The sequence below is a fragment of the Vigna radiata genome, chromosome 6 (genome assembly GCF_000741045.1).
Source record: "Vigna radiata var. radiata cultivar VC1973A chromosome 6, Vradiata_ver6, whole genome shotgun sequence".
Classification (NCBI taxonomy): Eukaryota; Viridiplantae; Streptophyta; class Magnoliopsida; order Fabales; family Fabaceae; genus Vigna; species Vigna radiata.
Genome location: NC_028356.1, coordinates 2074668 through 2096224, shown reverse-complemented (window position 1 = coordinate 2096224; position 21557 = coordinate 2074668). Strand labels below are relative to the sequence as shown.

The 21557-nt window shown below is 32.0% G+C and overlaps 2 protein-coding genes and 1 long non-coding RNA gene across 4 annotated transcripts; 2 read left to right on the top strand and 1 right to left on the bottom strand.

Annotated features, from left to right (window-relative positions):
- Positions 1–448: 448 nt before the first annotated feature.
- On the top strand, positions 449–2308 carry LOC106764713 (HVA22-like protein e). Its single transcript, XM_014649059.2, has 5 exons — positions 449–1039; positions 1261–1287; positions 1518–1640; positions 1720–1969; positions 2072–2308. The coding sequence occupies exons 1-5, from the start codon at positions 996–998 to the stop codon at positions 2096–2098; spliced, it is 471 nt and encodes a 156-aa protein (XP_014504545.1). The 5' UTR covers positions 449–995; the 3' UTR covers positions 2099–2308.
- A 991-nt stretch (positions 2309–3299) lies between these two features.
- On the bottom strand, positions 3300–11913 carry LOC106764711. Of its 2 annotated transcripts, XR_001375975.2 has the most exons (4): positions 11707–11913; positions 10357–11599; positions 3721–6706; positions 3300–3624 (listed from the first exon to the last, which is right to left on the bottom strand). XR_001375975.2 is itself a non-coding variant. In XM_014649058.2 (3 exons), the coding sequence occupies exons 1-3, from the start codon at positions 11736–11738 to the stop codon at positions 3833–3835; spliced, it is 4149 nt and encodes a 1382-aa protein (XP_014504544.1). In that variant the 5' UTR covers positions 11739–11913; the 3' UTR covers positions 3576–3832. The 2 variants fall into 2 exon arrangements, 1 of the variants encoding a protein (XP_014504544.1); XM_014649058.2 differs by having other exon boundaries at positions 3576–6706.
- A 3305-nt stretch (positions 11914–15218) lies between these two features.
- On the top strand, positions 15219–20328 carry LOC106765358. Its single transcript, XR_001376032.2, has 3 exons — positions 15219–15363; positions 15865–16065; positions 20112–20328. It is a non-coding gene; the product is annotated as an uncharacterized LOC106765358 (long non-coding RNA).
- The last annotated feature ends 1229 nt before the right edge of the window (positions 20329–21557 follow it).

Here is a 21557-nt window from a genome sequence, read left to right as displayed (position 1 = left end):
ATGATAAAGAAATTCAACATTCGCAAAATATAAGGCCTTGTTTGATATGTAATTGAAAATAATTTTAGGTGGGTGGAACCCAGTTGGTAATGTTTGCTAAGATCGACTAGGAGAATAATTAATTTAAAAATCGGTGATATTGAGTATATTATTTCTCTTTTTTTTTTTCTATTGCTCTTAAACAAAACACTTTAATTTTTACTTTACTTTTTTATTTATCTCCTTCATTTTTCTATTTTCTCTTTTCTCTACCAAACAAGAAGTTAGAAAGCATAACAAAAATAATCGTAAAAAGGAGTTAACTTTTAACCTTTATATTAAAGTGTCAAGATTAAATTCATGCAAAAATATTACAAACCATCTCTGATTTCTCACTTTCCATTATTAGAGAAGATACAATAAAATTATTTTTGGTATAACGATAGTGGTGAAATTTGAATAATTATTGAAAAGTACATAATTAAATTCATATATACACAGACAAACAACTTGTTTGAGAATCTCTAAGAAAAATAGGAAAGGAAAAGAAGCAGATTCTCTTGGGACCCTAAACTTATTAATGTAGGGTTTGAAATTAATTGAATTTGATAGGTGTGAGTACTATTTTGTCCTATTCATGTATACCAAAGGCCGTAGTACTTTTTACGCAACTCTACTGAGTCTGGAAAAACCTATTGAATGGTGTAGGCACCTTCCTCCGCATACTCTATCATCATCTTCAACATTTAATGCCACAAAAAGCTTACACTTCAAAAGGTAAGGTATACGGCTAATCCTAACTCTCGAATATTCACAAAACCACGTGAAACCCAAAACTTTTTCCATCCTTATTCTCTCTTTCCTCTCTTCGCAGAAAAGAAGATTTTTGAATCATCCCACAAGCATTCCTTTCTTCTTTCATTCGTCTGCTACCACACACACATATATATATATACACATCACCAAACACTATTGCATGCATCCACAAGCATTCCTTCCTAAAATTCTGCATCATCATGGTCCTTGGAACAATGGCAAGACATTTGGACACAATAATAGGGTGATCAAATCTCTCTTTATTATATTGTCACATTCATTGCACTCTCTCACACGTGCACAGCTATAATTATCTGCTTATCGGAATGTTTCATACAATACCTATGATATTACAGAAACATATTCACCAGAATATGTATTCTGCAAAAACACACTGTAAATATTGTTTTTCCATTTTATGTTTTTCCCGTGATAACAGTGAGTTTTTTGTTTTCTGCATGCCAGGCCTGGTGTTATGCTTCTTTATCCTCTGTAAGTAACTATATGCCATATATCATGCGATTTTATATATATATATATATATATATATATATATATATATATATTTCTTATATGTATGTATGTATCTTATATTTCTAAATAATACAATTATTTAGAAAGAAACCAAGCATCCTACGCAGTGCCATGCATGCAGATTTTATCTGATCTATTTTCACCATAAGACTAACCATTAACTTGTTGGCTTCGAGTAACTATCATAGATATGCATCAATGAAGGCGATTGAAAGTCCTTCAACCTTAGATGATCAACAATGGCTAACGTATTGGGTTTTATACTCCTTCTTGACCCTCTTTGAGCTTTCCACTCATAAGATCCTATGTTGGTACGTTAAAGTTGATTTCACGTCAAATTAAACTATATGTAGACAGAATCGCAGTAATTTGATGTTAATATAAATGAAGGTTTCCAATTTGGGGATACCTGAAGCTTGTGTTTTGCATCTGGTTGGTGCTGCCAATGTTCAATGGAGCGGCTTACATATATGAAAAATATGTGAGGCAATACATAAAGAATATTGGAAGCTACAGAAGTTCCAATTATCCTGAGGAGTACAAGAAGGTCCTTCACATGATGACCTTCGATGCAAGGAAAGCAGTTGAACGCTATATCGATAGACATGGCCCTGAAGCTTTTGAGAGAGTAATCAGAGCGGTATATATATATATATATACCTGTGGTGCTAAAACTGAATTGCTTCATTATAAAGCTCATCTGTCTGTGTTTTTGACATTTTTTCAACTTTTATATTTGCAGGCTGAAAAAGAAGCGAAGAAGCGCTGAGTGAGTATTGATTTGACCGGTTTTGGAATGAAAAGAACGTAAACATGCTCCAAACGATACTTCTTCATGTGTACATTTTCAACATGATAGAGACGGAGTCTCACAATCATAGGTTAATTAAATGACAGCAATTGTAGATATAAGTTTTATATGTACCTTTCCGTGGTTTAAAAAAGCACGTAAGAGCAAAATATTACATGGTTAAATTAAGTTTTTCTCTTTCAATCCTTTGACTAGAATTCTACTCAAACTATTTATAATCAGTTTGCTCCGAAGCTCTTTCTGCATGACTCATACCCAGAAACTCATGCTTAATTGGGATGGCTGCTGCAACAGTCACAAACATATATAAGCGATCGTCATAAAGCTCGGCGATCGCATAAACCCTATATAAAATGATTTGATAGTGGGTAATACTTATCTTCAAAAAAAGCGACGTCATAATTAGCATAGACTGAAGTGACTGAAACCCAATCTTGTAATAAAATAAACCAGTTCATCCTTTTTCCTTCAGTGCTTTGAACAGTAACTAATACTGTTCTGAATCAAAGTTTTCAACCAAATGCTATTTGTGAGGCAGAAAATAGAAACTGAAACATAAAATAATGCACTGGTAATTATCCTATAGAGTCTTTAGTATATGTGTACATTCTAAATCGTAACAACTTCCCGCCCTCCTTATATTCTCTTTTCATATAAAGGTATTAGCACAACTTCCAGCTCAGTAATGCTCAGTAATGCAGTAGTTTAAGATACAAGTTGACAGATAGAATACTTGGAGAAGTATGACCTATACGACAAAGAATCAGACACGAGGATCGACTGCCATAATTTGCCCACTAACTTTTTCGTTGAATTTTTATAATTTTTTTTTTTTATTTTGTGTTACATTAATAATATAATAATTGCTGGTGTACCAGCAATTAAAAAACATCTGACACATCATCAGCTTATTTCGACTCACATGAATACGAAATCCGGTTGAATTTGGATTGAGTTAGTGAAATTGATTTATTTTTAATATATTTTAAGGATTACAAAACACAATTCTCTCAACTAAAGACAGGAAAGCAAACTAAAATTATTTTTCCATCAAAAACAAGTTCTTGTAATTAACTTTTTTTCAGATCCAAAGCAGCTTAAAATAAAATTTGAGAAGTTTTTAGTGAAAAATAATTTAAGCAAAGGTAATGGAATTATTTTTCAGAAACATTTTGCCAGTTCAAATAAATGAGTTAGTATCAAATGGTTAGGGAACAAATATGCTCCAAATTAAAGTTTTATTGAATAGGTAAGAGAGATGAAGTATTCTCTTATTCTAGCCCCCAAATCTTTCTTTCATTTCTTCTGTATAAAAAATAAGCACATTTTTGCCATAGTCATTGAACAGATACCATGTGGAATACCTGACTGAAAATAGATATGGAAAGCGTCAGCTTTGGTGACAAAATTCTGTAAAGGGCATAAAACTTCAAAATTGAGAGCTGGATGGAATTATATATCAATTTTCCACTGGCTTCAGCAACCTAGCAATATTGATACATATACATTCCTGTTATGTTCTCAAATGGATATATACTATGGAGGAGGAAAAACAGATATGATAAAATGATGTGACTTACACCTAAAATCAGTATACTTTTGTCAATTTTTCTCTGAATTTCTACATCACTATCACTGTCAGTAGTTGCAAGTGAGAATATGGCAGAATAGCTTGTCATCACGATCCACATTTCAAGAGGATTTTAGGATGTGCTTAGCTCTTTTAGGACCAAGTCGAACAGGACCTGATGTTACCATGCCGTCCAGTTTAAAAGAATTCACAGCAGGATACCTTGAAGGATTTAGATTTTGTGCCTCATGCTGACAACACTTACTCCTAGCACTACCCATTTGTGGATCCAGTTCGGGTGCTCTTGTGTTCCGTTGCAATTCCATGCTTGACTTTTCACCAGTCAACCTAGTCACACTACAGAAGTTTTCTTGCACCTGTATATTCGGTAACTTGGTAGGATTTCTGGAATCATCAAGATTAGCCACGGCTGTGGGTCTCTTCCTGGCATTCGTGCACGGATGATGTTCATCCAACTTCAATCTGTCAGAGACATGATTTATGTTTCTGTTGCCACTATTAATGGTAGAGGGTGTAGCCGGAACATGTAAAGGTCGAACAATTGATGCTGGAGAAAGAGGAGTAGTCTGCATGGGACGCAAAGAAGTCAGATGATTAGAAGGGAAGCGAAGCTCAGGTGAATGATTCACAGATTGCGTAGTGAGATTATTTCCCCACAGATTTTGAGAAAAACTTTGACTACTTGTGCCTGAAAATTGCTGAGAGAAGGACCCTGGAAGCATTTCATCTGTTGAGCTTGACAACCACGATGGTGAACTTCTGTAAGGCCTTTCAAACCAAGATGTTTTGGTCTGTTCAGCGACAGTTGGCTGCAAGAAAGGAAATCCGAAGGCTGATTTGGTAACAAGGGGATTTTTATTCCCGTCGTTCAACTCACCATTGCTTAAACTAGTGGAGTGTCTAAAATTGCCAGGAGTAGGTAGTACCACCGATTGAGAGCTCAATCCTAGAGGTTTAGCTCCATGTATAAATTGATCTGGAAAATCATCTGATGCCCCATTAAATACTGCATACAATGTAGACTTTGGAGTAATGGGATTGAAAAAAGAACTTGCATTTCTGTTGACTTCAACACTTCCATTTTGAGATACAGGATTCCTTTGCAGATCAATAAACTGTCGAGAAAATCCAGAGTCTGTACCGGGCATCAACATGGTGCTTTGTAGTGCTTGATTGCTTTGAATTTTAGCCGATTGCAATACACCGTCAGCAGATATTTGTAAAGGTGAACCAGATACCCAATCCTGCTTAGAACTTCTTCCCAACAAAGAGTGCTCCAAAGCTGCATATTCAGAATAATTCCTTCTTCTGGATTGCTCATCTGTCCAAACATCTCCGGCAAATTGTTGCATCTCTTGGCTGCTTCTACCAATTGGAACATCCTTACCCATCAACCTCATTGTTGGTTGGCTGGAAGTTAGTGAGATATGATCTGAACCTTCTTTCAGAGAAATCGCCCCATTTCCACTGTGATTCCGAACTTGGTCGGATTGATTCTTTTCAATGAACGCATTTTTCTCAACGTTCAGCTTTGAATTAAGAGGTGGGAGATAACACGAATCTGAATTAGATTGGTGGATATCTTCTCTCTCTCTACTTTGTAACTCAGTCACGAATAATCTGGTTGGATGGTGTGGAAATGGATTAAGACCATCTCTTGTAAATGTCTTCTGAACATGATTCTCATTAGCGCTTAAATTTTCCAGGTTACCTTGATGAAGAATATTGCTAATGGGTAAACCATTTAAAGAACCACGTACTGTAGTTGATGTCTCTGGCTGGTTCATCCCTAAGTTTACACTTGAACTGAAATTGATAAGCTCGCCATGAGAATTGAGGGGCAAACCAAAAAAACTGGGATCCAAACAGCAATTTTTCACACCTCCTTTATCCCAGCCTGTAAAGGCGAATGAGTTATCAATCAAATCTGCCGAAAACATGCGAGACAACTGTCTGTCACCCGAGGCCTTATCACTATTATCATTATCTCCACAAGCTTGCAATGGAGATTCTGGTTTTTCATTTGCATTATATGAAGCAGAATAAGATGACGAAGGCTCCAGAAATGTCTTCGTATTGGCATTTGAATCAACAAAATCAACCTGGGGATCATCGAAATGGTCCAACTTTCCACTGTAGTCGAAAGATCCAAATTCACATGCTTGTCTATTTATACCAGACATCTGCTCTTCATGAACTGCAGAAAGAGGACCAGAAATTTCTGTATTCGGAGAACAATGCAGGGTAGTTCTGTTGCTTCCACAAAAAAAGTGTGAATTATTATTGTCACAAACTGCCACCTTGGTTAACAATTCTGACTTCTCTTCTAAGTGCTTTGACTTATCTTGATCAGTACATGGCTTCAAGCAGCTTTGTACGGTATCTTGTTCCAGAGTGTTAGAAAACTGTTTACTTTCAACTATAGGGCAAACCTCCTCCTCTCTCTTGTCTCTGTCTATATTAACATGAACATGGCCATAATTTCTATTTGGCTCCAAACTCGCAGTTTCTTCATCACTTCCAGAGGATTTCTCCTTTACTACTGAAGAAGCCAGCGCATCTGAAGATATGTTGAACATGGCTTCATCAAATGAAGTTGTCTTTTTTGGACCAAGTATATCATCTTTACCAGAGAATTTAACATGTCTGTCAGAGGTTGGCTCTTCATCATTATAATGGCTTTTTTCAGGACCATTTCGAATGTTACTGACACTTGATGTCTTTCCAGAAACATGTTTAAAGTGGCTCTTAAGAATACTTCCATGAACAGGAGACATGGCCTTTTGTTGCTTTCCAACTGAGTCAAAAATTTTAACGTGTTGCTTCTTTTCTACCGATATACAATTTAAGCTCAATTTCTTTCTATCAATAGAAGGATCAACACCATGTAGTGGAACCATTTTATTACCAACTGTACCTTGTAGTTTTCTGGAACTATTTGCTACATTTTGCACCATGCGCTCGTAAGCATCACCCTGATATAGACAAGAGTCGCAAAATTAACAAAATTGTGCATGTCCTATTATAATGGTATCTAAATAAGATGATTAAGCTTTGAAATACAAATTATGAAATACTTGTTGCCAAAGAGAATTCACTGAAGATCTCCAATCCCATACAAAAACTAGAATATAATAACACATTCTGTGGCTTTTATCATTTTTTATTAAGGAGTTTCCAGCAATAAATAAAATGACACTGTCACCCTCCAAAGAAAATAATAGTAATAATAAAAAGTACAATAGATTTGCTAACAAATTATATGCAATTTTTTATATCAGGATACAGCTATGCCAATGAATGAAAAAGAAAATAAATAAGATTACAACAGCATTTCATGCTTGTGATGTCAAGAACAGGTCTGTTTCATAAACTGTCAATATACAACACCAGCATTTCATATACTCTTAACAATTCCAACCGGCAAATCAGAAAGGAGTTAAACAGTCCAGAACCATGATACCATTACTCGGAGCATTGGTTTTTCATTTTTTTTTCTAATTCTTAGTTTGCCCGTCATAAAATAGCTTTCGTAAAAGATTAAGAAAACTCGCTCATGGCTATACCTTGTGACTGCATAAGATAAAAAGGCAGAGACATTTTCAGATGGAATTTATGGTCAAGTAAAAGTAGATTTAATACGAAAGAACCATTCCATCACTGAAAAAATTTCAGGGAAACTATACAGCTATATTTCCAGCATTAATTATAAAATCATGATTCATACTTCTGGATAAACAAACACTTATTAAGTGGGAAAAAAATCATTATATTGAATAAAAGACTCTAGTGTCATTTGAATAACAATTTAACTGGAACTTTAACTGCCCCATCATTCACTTTGAAATATGTCAAAATGTCTGAAAATTGAAATCCGTTAAGATCAATTACAAAGTTCCTCCTAGTGTACCGCGAAAACTTGGAGTAGAAGCTTAGAAGATTGGAACAATTGAATTAAGACCTAAACTTTATCCTTATTTTATCATGATAAGAAATTACACGAGAACTTCAAAACAAAATTCTTGAATTCGATTCCATTATTATCAAAATTCGGAAGACCGAAACATATAAATCTGTATATGTATAAATCATAAACGTTTAGATCATATGTTTTAGTAGCCATATGATACACTTAAGTACTAAGGAAAACAACCCAACTTTTGTTACTAATACATGTCAGAAAATAATCGTAGATTATCTGAGTATTATATATTCTCGTTCAAATACACTATCATTTTCTTAAGCTTCAACGATTCAATGTACATGAAATAACTAAAAATCAAAATCCAATAACCATTTATAGGAATACCAACAAGAAGAATGCATGAAAACTTCAATTTAAAATCTCATTTATTAACAATAAATTCAATTAAAGTTTTTTACGTAGTAGTCCTAAAATTGATTTTTCCTTTATAAACAGAATGTTAAACAAACATTCAACAATGGGTACAAATACTAAAAAAAATCTAGGTGTAACTGAAAGCTGGGGCGTAAAATAATTATATACTATAATACTAGATATTAAATATCCTATATTGTAAGGCGAAAAAGTTTTCAGTTCAGTACCTTCGTAATGCAGTACCTTTCTAAAGTTCTAATAACAAATTTTCTACTTTGGTTCCCGATTAAACCTCATGTTAAAATAAACAAAAATTGTAATGATGAGAACCCTATATTTTGTCACAAATTTTCTCCCTTATACAATTCCACTACGAGGAATCATGTAGGGAAACTTTTGTTTAATGTCAAAAACGATTATTTCTAAAACTAAAATCCAAGAGAAAATTGTCCTTCTATCTAACAGCATATACATCCTTATCATTGTTTATACGAAGCAGAAGCTAACGAAAAACACATGCATCGATGTAGAAAATATTGTTGAAAAACAATTGTTACATATTCGTAAATTAAAACGTCATCATGTTGTGTAAATAATTATTGTAAAATAGTTTTTATGATGATATCCTAATTCGTTTAGAAAGGAATTTAAAGTACAGAGAATAATCGATCTTTTAAAATGAGAAGAGCCACAATTATAAAGAAGGTTAAATAAAATATTACTAAAGTCACTTATTTTAATTTTATTAAAATTTAGGACATTAAGTAATACTTTTCTCTAAAATGAATTATATTAAAAGGGGAGGGATGGACAATTCAAAGTGAATGCATCAATCATGGTGCTTAAATACTTTTTTTTAACATAAATATAAAAATATAAAACTGCTACGTAAAATTGTTCACTGCTGAAATACGCATATGATACACCTCTGCAGATCACATATCACCATTCCACCCGACTCATAAAAAAAATGACAGGCGGGGAAAAAATATTATGATTGTAGAACCAGAGATCGAGAATATTTTGGAAAATAAAACATTTAATTAGATTAATATAGATTTTATTCAAAACAATATAGACACTACTAAGATGCCATTATTATAGATATAATAAAGAAAACATATATGTTTCATTACTTCCACTTTCAAATTTCGGCCAGAATTACAATTAACCGACATTAGTTCCGGTCTTCTCATGGTTTTATATACTTCCTAGGTTGGGTTCTGATACACTCACATTGGTTTGATTGGGTATCTCAAAACTGTCTGCACATAAATATGTACAAAACAAGGCTCACTACTCACGAACTTTTATTGACCGATTACATCGAAGTTATTCTACCCAAAGACCAACACTTCTTGAATATGATCAGGTGTCTTACACGAAGACAGATAGTCCAAAAGCACTATACCATAAATTACCACCCACTAGTTCACTAATACGTCACAAATATGCCCATGCGATATGAACTATATCAAACCAAGTCAGAGTATTCTTTTTCTGATGATACACGCCCATCTGGAGTTGCAAATGCAAACATTCATCAATCTAAATCACTATATATAAACTTCTGACACCCAATAAATGATCTAACAAATTCTGGACCTCTACTTGCAGATCTCCCACTAGCCAAAATACATCCAGCTGTAAGCTGTGTATAAACCTCCAAGTCCGAAAAACTAGCCACAAGAGATGAGAATCTGTTGATCTACCCATGGCCCATATGATAATTTCCCCCCCAAATTATTAGTTAATAGTGACGGGGCTAGAAAAACCCCTCATCATTAGGCTCACCTCTTCTACCTCGTAACCCATGAGTGGCCCCTTCTAGCTAGGGTACCTTGTACTGATTATACACACCACAAACACACATACACCTTACAGCTGGAGCAACATTCTTGCAGGCTTCACCACCATCTGAATTCCTTCCGCTCACGAAGGCACTTGTCTTAATTTTCCTTTTTCATAACTCCCCTTTCCCAACTTTTACTTGCCGCGTATTTCGCTGAAGTACTAAATTAAAAAAACACAAACTCACTTTCGACGACAAATGTCAAGCTCTCTCTTATCAGCTTTTTCAGCGGTAATTTTATGCAGAAAAAGCAAGATATAGAGTAAGCAAAGCATAATCGCATGGCATAAGCAACTACATCTACACAAAATCTACAGTGTTGGGTAATATTTTATGCGCAAATTTCATGGATTCTGCCCGGAACTAACTGCAAATCGCGGAAACACAGCAAATAACGAAAGACTGAGTTGTATTTTATGAGACAGTCTACATACCTTCCTCCCAGTTGGTCCATTGTTGAAGACATTACTCTTTTTCTTCTTCTTCTTGCTCAGAACCGTCTTCTTCTCATTGTTTACGAATAACACGCCACTCTCACCGTACTTCTCAACCTTGCTTTTCTTCTTCTTCGCCTTCTTCATCTTTTTCTTTTTCCTATTCTTGTTCGTACTCTTCCTATTCTTAATTACCGAAACAACTGGAGCAGCCGTAGAAGCGGAAGGAGCAGGAGCAGAAGCTGAATCCTCACAGCGATAATCGGATTTCTCTTCGTTTTCCTTAACCTGAATCCCTTTGCTTTTGCCTGCTTCGATCGGCAGTGCGACCGTGAGAATCTCCGCGATCGAACGCTTCTTTGGAGCCTTAGGTTTGGACTTGCAATTAACGGTCCTTCTCATCTGCCGTCGTTCCTCCCTTACGGCCTGCGCCAAACAACCGTCGATATGCGCGTTCACCGCCGTTACGGTGGCTGCGTTAAAATCGCGGCAAACAGGACACACCATCTCCAACTTCTCCTCCTCCTCCTCAGCGGAATCTCTTCGGTCCGATTTCGACGACTCGCCACTTCCGCGCGTGGATCTCAGCGCCTCGAGGCGCCGAGAGAGCCACTCGAACTTAGAAACGGTATTCGAAACCTCGTCCGCCACATCCTCTCGGAACGGCCAGAACTTCAACACGCTCTCGATTTGCGGCGGCGGCGGCTGTTGCTGCTGCAGCTGTGGTGGCTGTTGTTGCTGCTGCTCTTCCACCTTGAAAATCTCCGCTATGGAACGCTTCTTCGGCGCCTTCGACTTCGATATAGAGGAGGAGGACGACGACTTCAAATTCATTATCCTCATGTGGCGACGCTCCTCTCTCATCGTCTGCGCGAGGCATCCGTCGATGTGCGCATTCACGGCCGTGAGCGTCGCAGCGTTAAATTCACGGCAAACTGGACAAACCATCTCCAATTTCTCATCCTCGTTGTTGTGAGCGGAAGCGTGAGAAGGAGGCGCGGATTCTTCGGAGTCCTCTTCGCTGCCATCCGCGTCGTCCTCGTCATCGGTTCCAGAAACTTCCTCAGGCGAAGGCAGATTGTCCGGATTTTGCCTGTGGTCGTTTAAATCGTCGGATCTAGGGCACAGCGTCATCGGAGGAAGCCAGGACTGAAGTTCCTCACGCGATGCGTCACGTGAGACCGTGGATGCAAACGGCCAGCACTTGAAAACGTCAACGGACCTCATCTTAGTTGTGTAGTCCCTGCAACACCGAATCCAAAACAATAACAAAAGCTCACCACAACATATAAGTAAAAAAAAAACAAAATCAAGAAAACAGAACACTGGTTAATAGATAGAGAGACATACCTTATGGAGAATCTATCAAAAGTAGCCGCCATGATCAGTGACCAGAGAGAGTTCCTCTATGAAGAAGAAGAAGAAAGAGATGCGAAGAACATCGATTATTATTGATTAGATGAGAGAGGAGAGAGAGAGAGAGAGTAAAGAGTAATTAACGTTTTGCTAGAGAAGAAGGAGGAATGGAAGAGTGTGTGTGTTGTGTGTAGCTGTCTGCTTGCTTTTCCCTAATTTATGACTGAAAGGGACGTATGAGAGAGAGAGAGAGAAAGAGAGGGCTCTAAAGTGACGACAGATACAGAGGAAAGAATATTTTATTAATTATTAATTAACACTCCTAATAATAATATTATTATTATTAATCTTATGATTAATGTTTAACGTTGGTGCTTGTTAAATATTTTATTATTGCTAATAAACTCTTTCCCTTTGTTCTTTTATTTCCATTCCATGCATGTTTTTTTCATCATTGAATTAATTAGGTCATGTGTTGGTGCCTTGCTGGTTCCTAATGTATTTTATTTTTATTTAAATATATGTTAATGATAGTATAATTAAAGGGGATGTGTGTATTGTATAATGAACATATAATAGTATATATAGAGTATGGTATTGTTAAATGTTAATGCTAGATTTGTTGTATGATCTGTTGTGTTATATGGCCACGCTCGTGTACTCACTCGTATGAAACAAAGATTCTGCTGTAAGAGCACAGACAAACCACACACTACCTGTCCACGCGCTTTTTACCTTCATTACATCATATTTTCTTTTTTGCTTTTTCAGGTTCACTTAAATAACATGAAATAAATAAAAATAAAATAAAGAAATTGAGATTTCACATAAGTAAAAAAAAATGGACATAAATACGAGAAATAAGGAGATAAAAGCGAAAAAATAATAGAATAACAAAAGTTAATCATTGAAGATTAATGAAATAAGGTAAAAAGAAATTAAAAGAATAATATTTTTGAACAGATACTAAATGCTACATGGTTAATTTTGCATGTTGACATGATAAATGTTGTATATTATTGAAATAATGATTCTTAATGGTACAATCAATATCATGAAATCTATTATAAATTAGTGTTTTTTAATGAAAACTTATGTTATTTATTTTATGTGTATTAAAGAGTGAAGTGTTTATTTTTGTAAAAAACTATTAACCTAACTATTTTTAAACATTTTTCTCACGTAAGGATCATTTTAGAATGAAACTATAAATTATATTATTTTGACACTTCTGAACCAAAATTGAACACGTGGTTTGCTTCAAATGCACAAAAAACTTTGAACAATAAAAATGGATATCAAATTATATTGTGTATAGTCTCTCAAAACTAGTAAAAACTTTAGCATTGTCACATCATTGTGCTTTTATTCTCTCACTGCCCAATTATTAATAATTACATGCTAAAATAAAATAAAATTTTATTATTTGAACTAAGTTACAGGTTTTTTATTTATAAATTAAATATTTTTAAATTACTATTTATTAAAAGGTATTTTTGAATGCGTCAAATTTTATATTTTTAATTAAATTTTTGTAATTTTACTTTTTAAACTGAATTATATAACTATTATTTTATTTCTTATTAAATATATATTAAAATAATATAAAATTATATAGTTAATTTAAACCAATAATAAAATTAATATAAAAAACAAATAATCATTGTATTAATTTAATAAAGAAGTTATTGAATAACAAAATTATCATACTATTGAGGGATATTTATTACAAATATTAGGTGTTATTACTATTGATCTAGATAATAATATAAGTATTTGATATCTAACATATTTGATCAAAACATTATAATTACTTATTATATTACATTAATGACATGATTATGATAATATTTTTTATATTAAATACAAAATGTTATGTTTTTAATAATTTAATAATCCCCTCAATTTAAAAAAAAAAAACTAATAAAAATTTAATTGAATAATATAAACATTTTAAATACTTAATTGACAAAAAATATTAAAAAATCAATTAAAAATTGACATTTAAAATTTAGAAATACATAAATAAGTATATTATTTCAAAAAATTTATGTGAAAAATGATTTAAAAAAGAAATCAAGGGTTCTTCTGATTTATAATAGTACATAATGTAATAAAAATAAGGACAAAATAAAACAAATAAAAATTAATAAAAGAACACTGCTGTTTAATTTTATTATTATTTTTCAACTATGCAGATGTGGTTGAAGTAACGGTAGACACATAGAAGGATGAAGAAGCGCGTGAAAATGACGCGTGTCCGGCGTGTGATCGTGGTTAGAATATGACGCGGGTCCACTGAGACACACGCACAGTTACAGCACGCATCATTTTGACTTTAGGAGGTTTTTGTTATTTAAACTTTAAAGCAACTTACGTTGCAAATTACCAACTTCTCCAACGCACCATCTTTATCTTTATCTTAATATACATAATTAACAAAAACATTATACATCAAATTATACATAATTCTATTAAACTATTATTCTTAGATACTTCTATCTTATGTTCGTTCAGAATAAATCAGTTATTAAAAATATTATATCAGCTAAAAATTAAGTAAAACTTGTGAAAAGTAAAAATTAAAGTTTTTTAATACAAACATTGAAAATCTTTTTATAATAAGATGTTTTATTATTATTTATTAACAACGTGAAAAACTTTCAAGTTTATTTAAAAGTTATATCTTATAACATTACTGTGTGAAAAGTATAAAAAAATAACATTTGATTTAATATGGAAGAAACATATGTTCTAATAACTTAAAAAAATGTATTTACAATTTCCCCAATAACTAAATTCTTAAAATCATATTTAAAGTAAGAAACCATACATACTAATAATTAATTTAATCCAATTCAATCATAAAAAAAAATCCTCTGTGCTAAAAATTTTATTTCTATTATAAACATGCATTATTAGCACAGACAGACTCGTATTACTACTATTATTGTATATGTTACATCATTTAATAAGATCAATGTGTGTATATATGTATATAGTTAATAATATTGTATTATTAGTATGAATTTATGTAATGATAATTATGAAAAAAAAAACTTTTTAGAATTTTGAAGATATATTTTCCTTTAATTTTACTTTTAATTATTGTAATAAAAAATTAATAGTAATGGAAGTCATGGTTACATTAGTATAATTTTTTTTAATTGATTGAGTATAACTAATTTTTATATATTATCATTCAGTTATAAATTACCATGCATTAACAATATAAAAAATATACTTTGATTTATAATACATCTAAGTTTTTATACATATAATTTTTAGGACATAATAGTGTAGTAGATTAAAAATAAAAAATGAAAATTAGAATATAATTACATTGAAGAAAATGGGTTGGAGATATGGCACAATGATGGAGGAAGTGACTGAAAATAACATAGATGCATGCGGTCAAACAAAACGACAAAAACGTAGGACCCACCCACTAATCATAATGCTATTCTTGTCGTTTAGTGCACACATTATTCTCTCACCCTTTCTCTCTTTCTCTAGTATTTTCTAATCTAATCTCACACTTTGGTTTCCTTTCCTTTGCATCATGCTTTCTAATTCCAATTCCAATTTTCAGCTCTCTGTTTCTGTCTCTCTTCACTCTCAATCTTCCTCCTCAAAGCTCTCTATATTTAGGTATGTGCATATAATACTAATATTTAAATTTCTAGGTTGCAAGGTCTTACATTTTCGATTTTATGTTTTTCTATTTCTTTACCATATGAAGATTATTGATATGATAATATATATATTAGTTCTTAATTTTTGTTATGATACCTGCTGCCCCCAATCCATAATCAAGGGATCATTCTGCTGTTTCTGTAAGGAAAAGGAAATATAATTTAATATTCTGATGGAGTATGGACTTGGTGATAAAAAAATATGGATTTGCAGTTCTAGCTCAGCACTTTTTCTTCTTCTTTTTTTTCTGGAGGGGATTTTATTTTATTTTTGAGTGGGAGGGAGTGAGTAACACACTGTGATTCACTGATTTTCACTCCTAAAATGAGCAAAGAAGGTGTCAGGTCAGGTGATTTTGTTCAACTTTATTTTATTTTTTCAGTTGAACCTGGTTTTGGATATTTATATTGAGATTTTCTTTCTCTGAGGGTGATTTTTTGGTCTCTGTGATGATAGATTGAGGAACAGGTTGAAGGGCATGTTTTTGTGAAAGTCATTTCCTGTTTGTTTCCTTATTCTGGTGAAGAAGTTGGAGGAGATTGATATTAACATCACACAGCTTTTGAAGGATGGTGAAACAGAATCTACAGTCCAAGCACTGTTAATTGAAGCCCCCCAAACAAATAAATAACTGCAACACAAAATTACTGCTAGAAGGTAACAATAAATTCCAACAATGCCTCCATCACCAATATGGGAACATTCTACTGAAATAGTTTTCTAAACGAGGATAGAGAATAGATAGCGACACGTTTCATATTATTGGTTGAAGTTTATAAAATCTAGAGAGAGACTAACTAAATAGAAAGTTTGATTAACTAAATTTTCTGATTTCCAATAAATTTGAATCAATCATAAACAATATATGCCAGTAGTATTGTATATATATACATCATAAGTTTGCTTCTGATAGGAAAAAGAAATTAAAAATAATTGGCATTTTGAAGGAATGCTAGAGTCTTTCTGAATTATCTCTATGAAAAAATACCTTGCAAAATTACTGATTGTTGGATATGGGCACAAAATGTTTGTTTGGATTCACTTTGAATCATGAAAAATCACATTGGAATACTAGTTAACATGATGAATATTTAAGTTTGGTTTTGATGTTGAAAAATTAAGTTGAGTTGAAACATCTTCTACATTGGGCATGGAATTTTACTGTTAACTTGCTTTTAGAATGCAACATCTATACATCTGTGATTGGGAGTATTCCAATATGGAATCCACCTTGATGTTAGAGTCTGCTTTTAAACTACAAACAGCATTTGGGAGACTTAAAGAAACCAGTGAGAACTATTTGCTTGAGTTTTAGGAGCAAAATGTTGGTAAAAGGATCCTCCAGAGCTAGTTAGTAATGACATTAAAATTCATGCCCATGATAACAAAATGAAATGAAACATGAAAAATATTATGGGGAAGTTTAGTTAAGATATTTTTTGGTGAAAGAAACATCAAACATATTGTCTGTGCTTTTACTGTGAGGAAGCTCAAGAACTGAACACTTCTGAGATTCAGTTCCTCATTGTAAGAATTATGGGAGCTCCAAGGATATTGCTGAATTAATGAGTGGGGAATATATATTTGAGAAAAAGAAAAGAAAATGAAATCAATTTGACTGAAGCAAAATATTATTTTTACATTGGAATTTCTTAATTTTTGTGCCAATTCCCATGCCGTACGGTGACTTTTAATCCACCTCTGTAGATGCATGTATATAGAAAATTACCATGGAGTCTAATCAATGAGGGTGTAAGTGCTTGTTTGTGCTTAAAACTAGTAATCTGTGTATATCACTGTCAAGAGCTATATATGGAGAGACAAGCTGGTGGATGAAATTGATCATGGTAATATCATAACACTTAAATTAGTTCATTCTTCAACGAAATCAATATGTTGGAAAGAACACAGCCAGCTTTCTGGATCTGGAAATCTGGCCATGCAACTACTCTTTAAACATACTGTATGTGTTTTCACAGTTATGCAATTATGTCTTGTTTGGTACACTTTACGAAATATACTGTGATTATTTAGAAAAGAGAAATGATACTTCATACACAAAACTTTTTACCTCAACATTATCCTTTCTTATTTCTTATTTTATATTTTTTTAAAATACAAAAATTTCACTCTTTTATTATCATTTCATTCTTACAATTTTCATTGTGATATGTATCAAATGAAGGTAAATGATGAATGTAATGTGAGTCATTTTATTATTACTTTTTAGCAAATGTGGGTGTTTCTGGCTGCTATTTTCATTAAGGAAAATGTTTATTTGTCACACTAAATACACCAGTTGACCCTACTTTTAGGATATTTTGGTCATTAAAAACGTTATATTTTGTATTTATAAGAAAGGCAAAGATTAAAGGATAAAATACTAGATTGTGTAAAAATTTTGTTGGGTGTCAAAATAATACTACTTTTTTTGGGATTTTTTCTATCAATTGAAAGTATAGATTTCTAAAAACTGCTCTAGCTTTGTATCCAAATAGTGTTATCAGTAACATAATAATTCTTCTTGCTGCTTGGCTGTGTTGCTGCTGCTGCCTTTAATTACACAGCTTTTAAACCTCTTGCTGATTAATTATGATTTTTTAACTTCGGTAGTTAGATTTTATGTTTGTAGCTCACTTGCTCTTTAGAACTGCTACAAATATGTTGGATCAATTGACTTATAATACTGCTATCTAGTATCACAACACATTAATTATTATTAATTATTATGACCCAGTCAAGTCATTAATCTTTTGTATATGTATTTTTATGAATTCACATTATGTTTTGAGAACACAGTCTTCAATATAAAAAGGTCAAGGTGTGTCAGAAAACTTTTACCATAATAACTTAGAAGTCATAATATAATGATGATTTTTTATTGATTTACAATTTTTTTTTTACACTTACCCATAAAACTTTAAAAAGTTACCACAAATCATTTTTTGTGGGAGCAATGACACTGATTATGAAATTAATCTTAGCATAAATTTTCCTTTAAAAAAGTTACCATTACTTCAGTAACCTTGGAGCTAGGCAACAAAACTCTTTATTTCACAAATCTTTTCAAAATCTCAAATTCTTGGTTTAAACAACGTCATTTCCAGCCATGATATATGCATTTGTTGATCCATGGAAATTTATGTTAATTAATTTAAGTTTCTTTTGAGTTAAAAATATTACTCCTAATTATTTATTATGTGGTCCTTCTAGTTATACCTATTTATTATATTGAAAATACCTTATTTTTGCCTTCAGAACCTTTTAGTAATAACAATTGATTGCAATAAAACTTTCAGGATATTCTTTGGTCTATCTGAGTTCTAAATGCCAGTGAAATATAGTTTCTACCATCTTATTATACTATTGACTTTATATGAACATTTTCTGTATCAGATTTTAGAAATTTTTTAAACTTTTTATTTTATGAAATCTAAAGAATGATAACATGTGTTCAGAATTGACTTTCATCAAAGCTTAGTTAATTAAAAACGAGATAAATTAGTCATGGCACGTTTCAAAACGAACATATATATTGATCTCTTGAAAAGAAACATCATACTTTTCTACAATAAAAACCATCTTTGGAAAAGGAAAAAAAGGAGAGTGTATTTGCATGTTACACCATACTAGTTGATAAGAAACCTTTATATTTACAAGACAAAATTGATTCACCTTGTTGTTTATGTGAGAACTCCATTGGTGAGTAGTTTATAAATAGTTCTGCAAAAGCTTTTAAAGTTTTGTGTTTATGAGTATTTGATACTAATCTCACCTAAACTTTTATCTTAAAAAATGGAGAAATTTCAAGTAATAAAAGGTGAAAAAGGGTATTTATCTTCCCTACAGAAAGTAGAAGAAAAAAAGTAAAAGAGGGACAAAAGTTACTGTGCTAAAACAGCTCCCAAAATGGCACGCAAGTATGTAAGCTAAAATGGACCTACAGACAACAAGGTTCCCTTTTCTTTTCCTTCTTTTCACTGTACACCTCTCTCTTCTTTTTCTTTACTTTTCTTCCACAAAAACAGTAATTTTTTTACACATTTACTTTAGTATTTTTACATTTTTTCGATTTTTTATTTTTTAAAAATACAAAAAATTAACATTTATTAAAATTATTTTACTTCTATAATGATTGTCAAATGGTAGTCAAGCATGGGTTAAAAAACCTTTTTCCTTCATGTTTAACATTGAGTGATGATCACATGATAACATGTTTAACAATGCAATTAACAATTTCCACAAACAAACAAATAAGGCCCCAAAACCGAAGAAAAGAAGTGAGATAAATATATTATCTTGGATATATGTCTCAGTTCTCAACCTACACATTCCATTAACTTCTTCACTCTTCTCTTAGGTTTTTGTTCCAAGCCAGCTTCTGCTGTCTGGTGCACAAATGGCTAATGAACATCATTGAGAACAAGATTATATATAATATGTTAACAGTGATCAGTGCAAGACTTTTTTACACTGGATATGATTTGATCTTTTTTGTTTACTATAAAATTAAAAGCTGTTAACTTTTATAGGAGTTACTTTCAAAAAGTTGTTTAAAATGATGTCAAACTAGTTCATATATATATAGGGTGAAGATCAGTGTGTTGAAATTAAATTATTAATTTCTCTGAAAAGTGGTGGCATTGTTTTTCTACTACCAAGTTATTCTTTTGATTAGTTGTCTGTCTGGTGATCGCTTTCAGGTTCACTGTTTGCAAATTCAGATCGTACTGATGCAGAATGAATATATGGTTGTAACATGCAATGGTGTCAGTTGTGTGTGTTGTTCATTGCAGCTGTTAATTTTACGTGTGAAAATTAAGAATGAAGCTAACGTTGGTATGTATGACAATGATTGGTGTTTCAGATACGTGACACCGTTAAAATCGTAGCATAAATAGAATAAGAGCGAATTTTTCATTCCAATTCTCTTTCATCTTATTTCTACATACTTCATTTTTTCCTCACTCTTCTTTTTCATTTCACTCATCAATCATCCTAAAATAGTGAACTGTAAATTTATGTTTGTTTTGCCTAGATGAAAGAATATCATATATATGAAAACTAATTTAAACTAAAATAGGATAGATGTTTCCCTCTAGGTTGGTGTGTGTGTATATATATATTTTGTACACAAATTATATTCTAATATTCTAAATTTACATGATTAACAGCATAATAGTGCATTTTTGAAAAAAAAAAGGTTGTTCCCTTGTAGTGGATGCCAATTATTGAGAAAGTTAATTCTATTGCCAATGGTAATCAAAGTGTTGAAATATGTTTCTGCGGGGGAATAAATTACTGTTGGTAATTTCTTTGTTAATTTTTTAGTATTCAAAAGCTACATTTTGAATTCGATTCATTCACAATTTAGCATAGTTAGAAACCATTTTTTTAATATATAGAATTCAAATTCATTTGAGGAGAATCAACTCATCTGCGACTCATACCGAAAAAACAATAAAGAATAGCTGAGTAATGTGCTAGATTATGGTGTAGAATATGAATAAAAAAAAGATAAATAATTAATGAGCAATAAATTTTTATTTAAGAGAGTAATTTTTTTTTTTATAAAAAAGTAAACGGAAGCAGATATGGGTTCACTATTGAGAATAATGTAGATTAATAGATATATGTTATAGAGTATTTTAAATTTTCTCTTAATTTTTTTTCTTTGGACGAGGATAAAGAGAATGGAAGAAGGATAATATATGCAATTCTTTTATATAACTTATATCACTTATATTGATTACCTTTTATTCAAGTTTGAATATTTTAATTTGGTTTCTCGATAAATTAAAATTTACTTATGATTTGGACATGATAAATATTTTATTTGATATATATATATATATATATATATATATATATATATATAAATTATTCAAATTGTTAATGAGTTATCGTTATTATATGTTTTAAGTTTATTTAAAAGATCTTCTTTAATGATTCTATCTGTATCTAGAATCAAAATAGTTTTTATTGCAACAATCACAACCAAACATTAAATAAAGGTGATCGTACAAGATTATTTTCAACTTGTTCTTATTTTGTTTTAATGAAATCAATATAATAATCTTAATATATAGAATTTCATTTCTAAATAATAAATCATATATTTATAAAACCAAATATGTCCAAAAAAATAA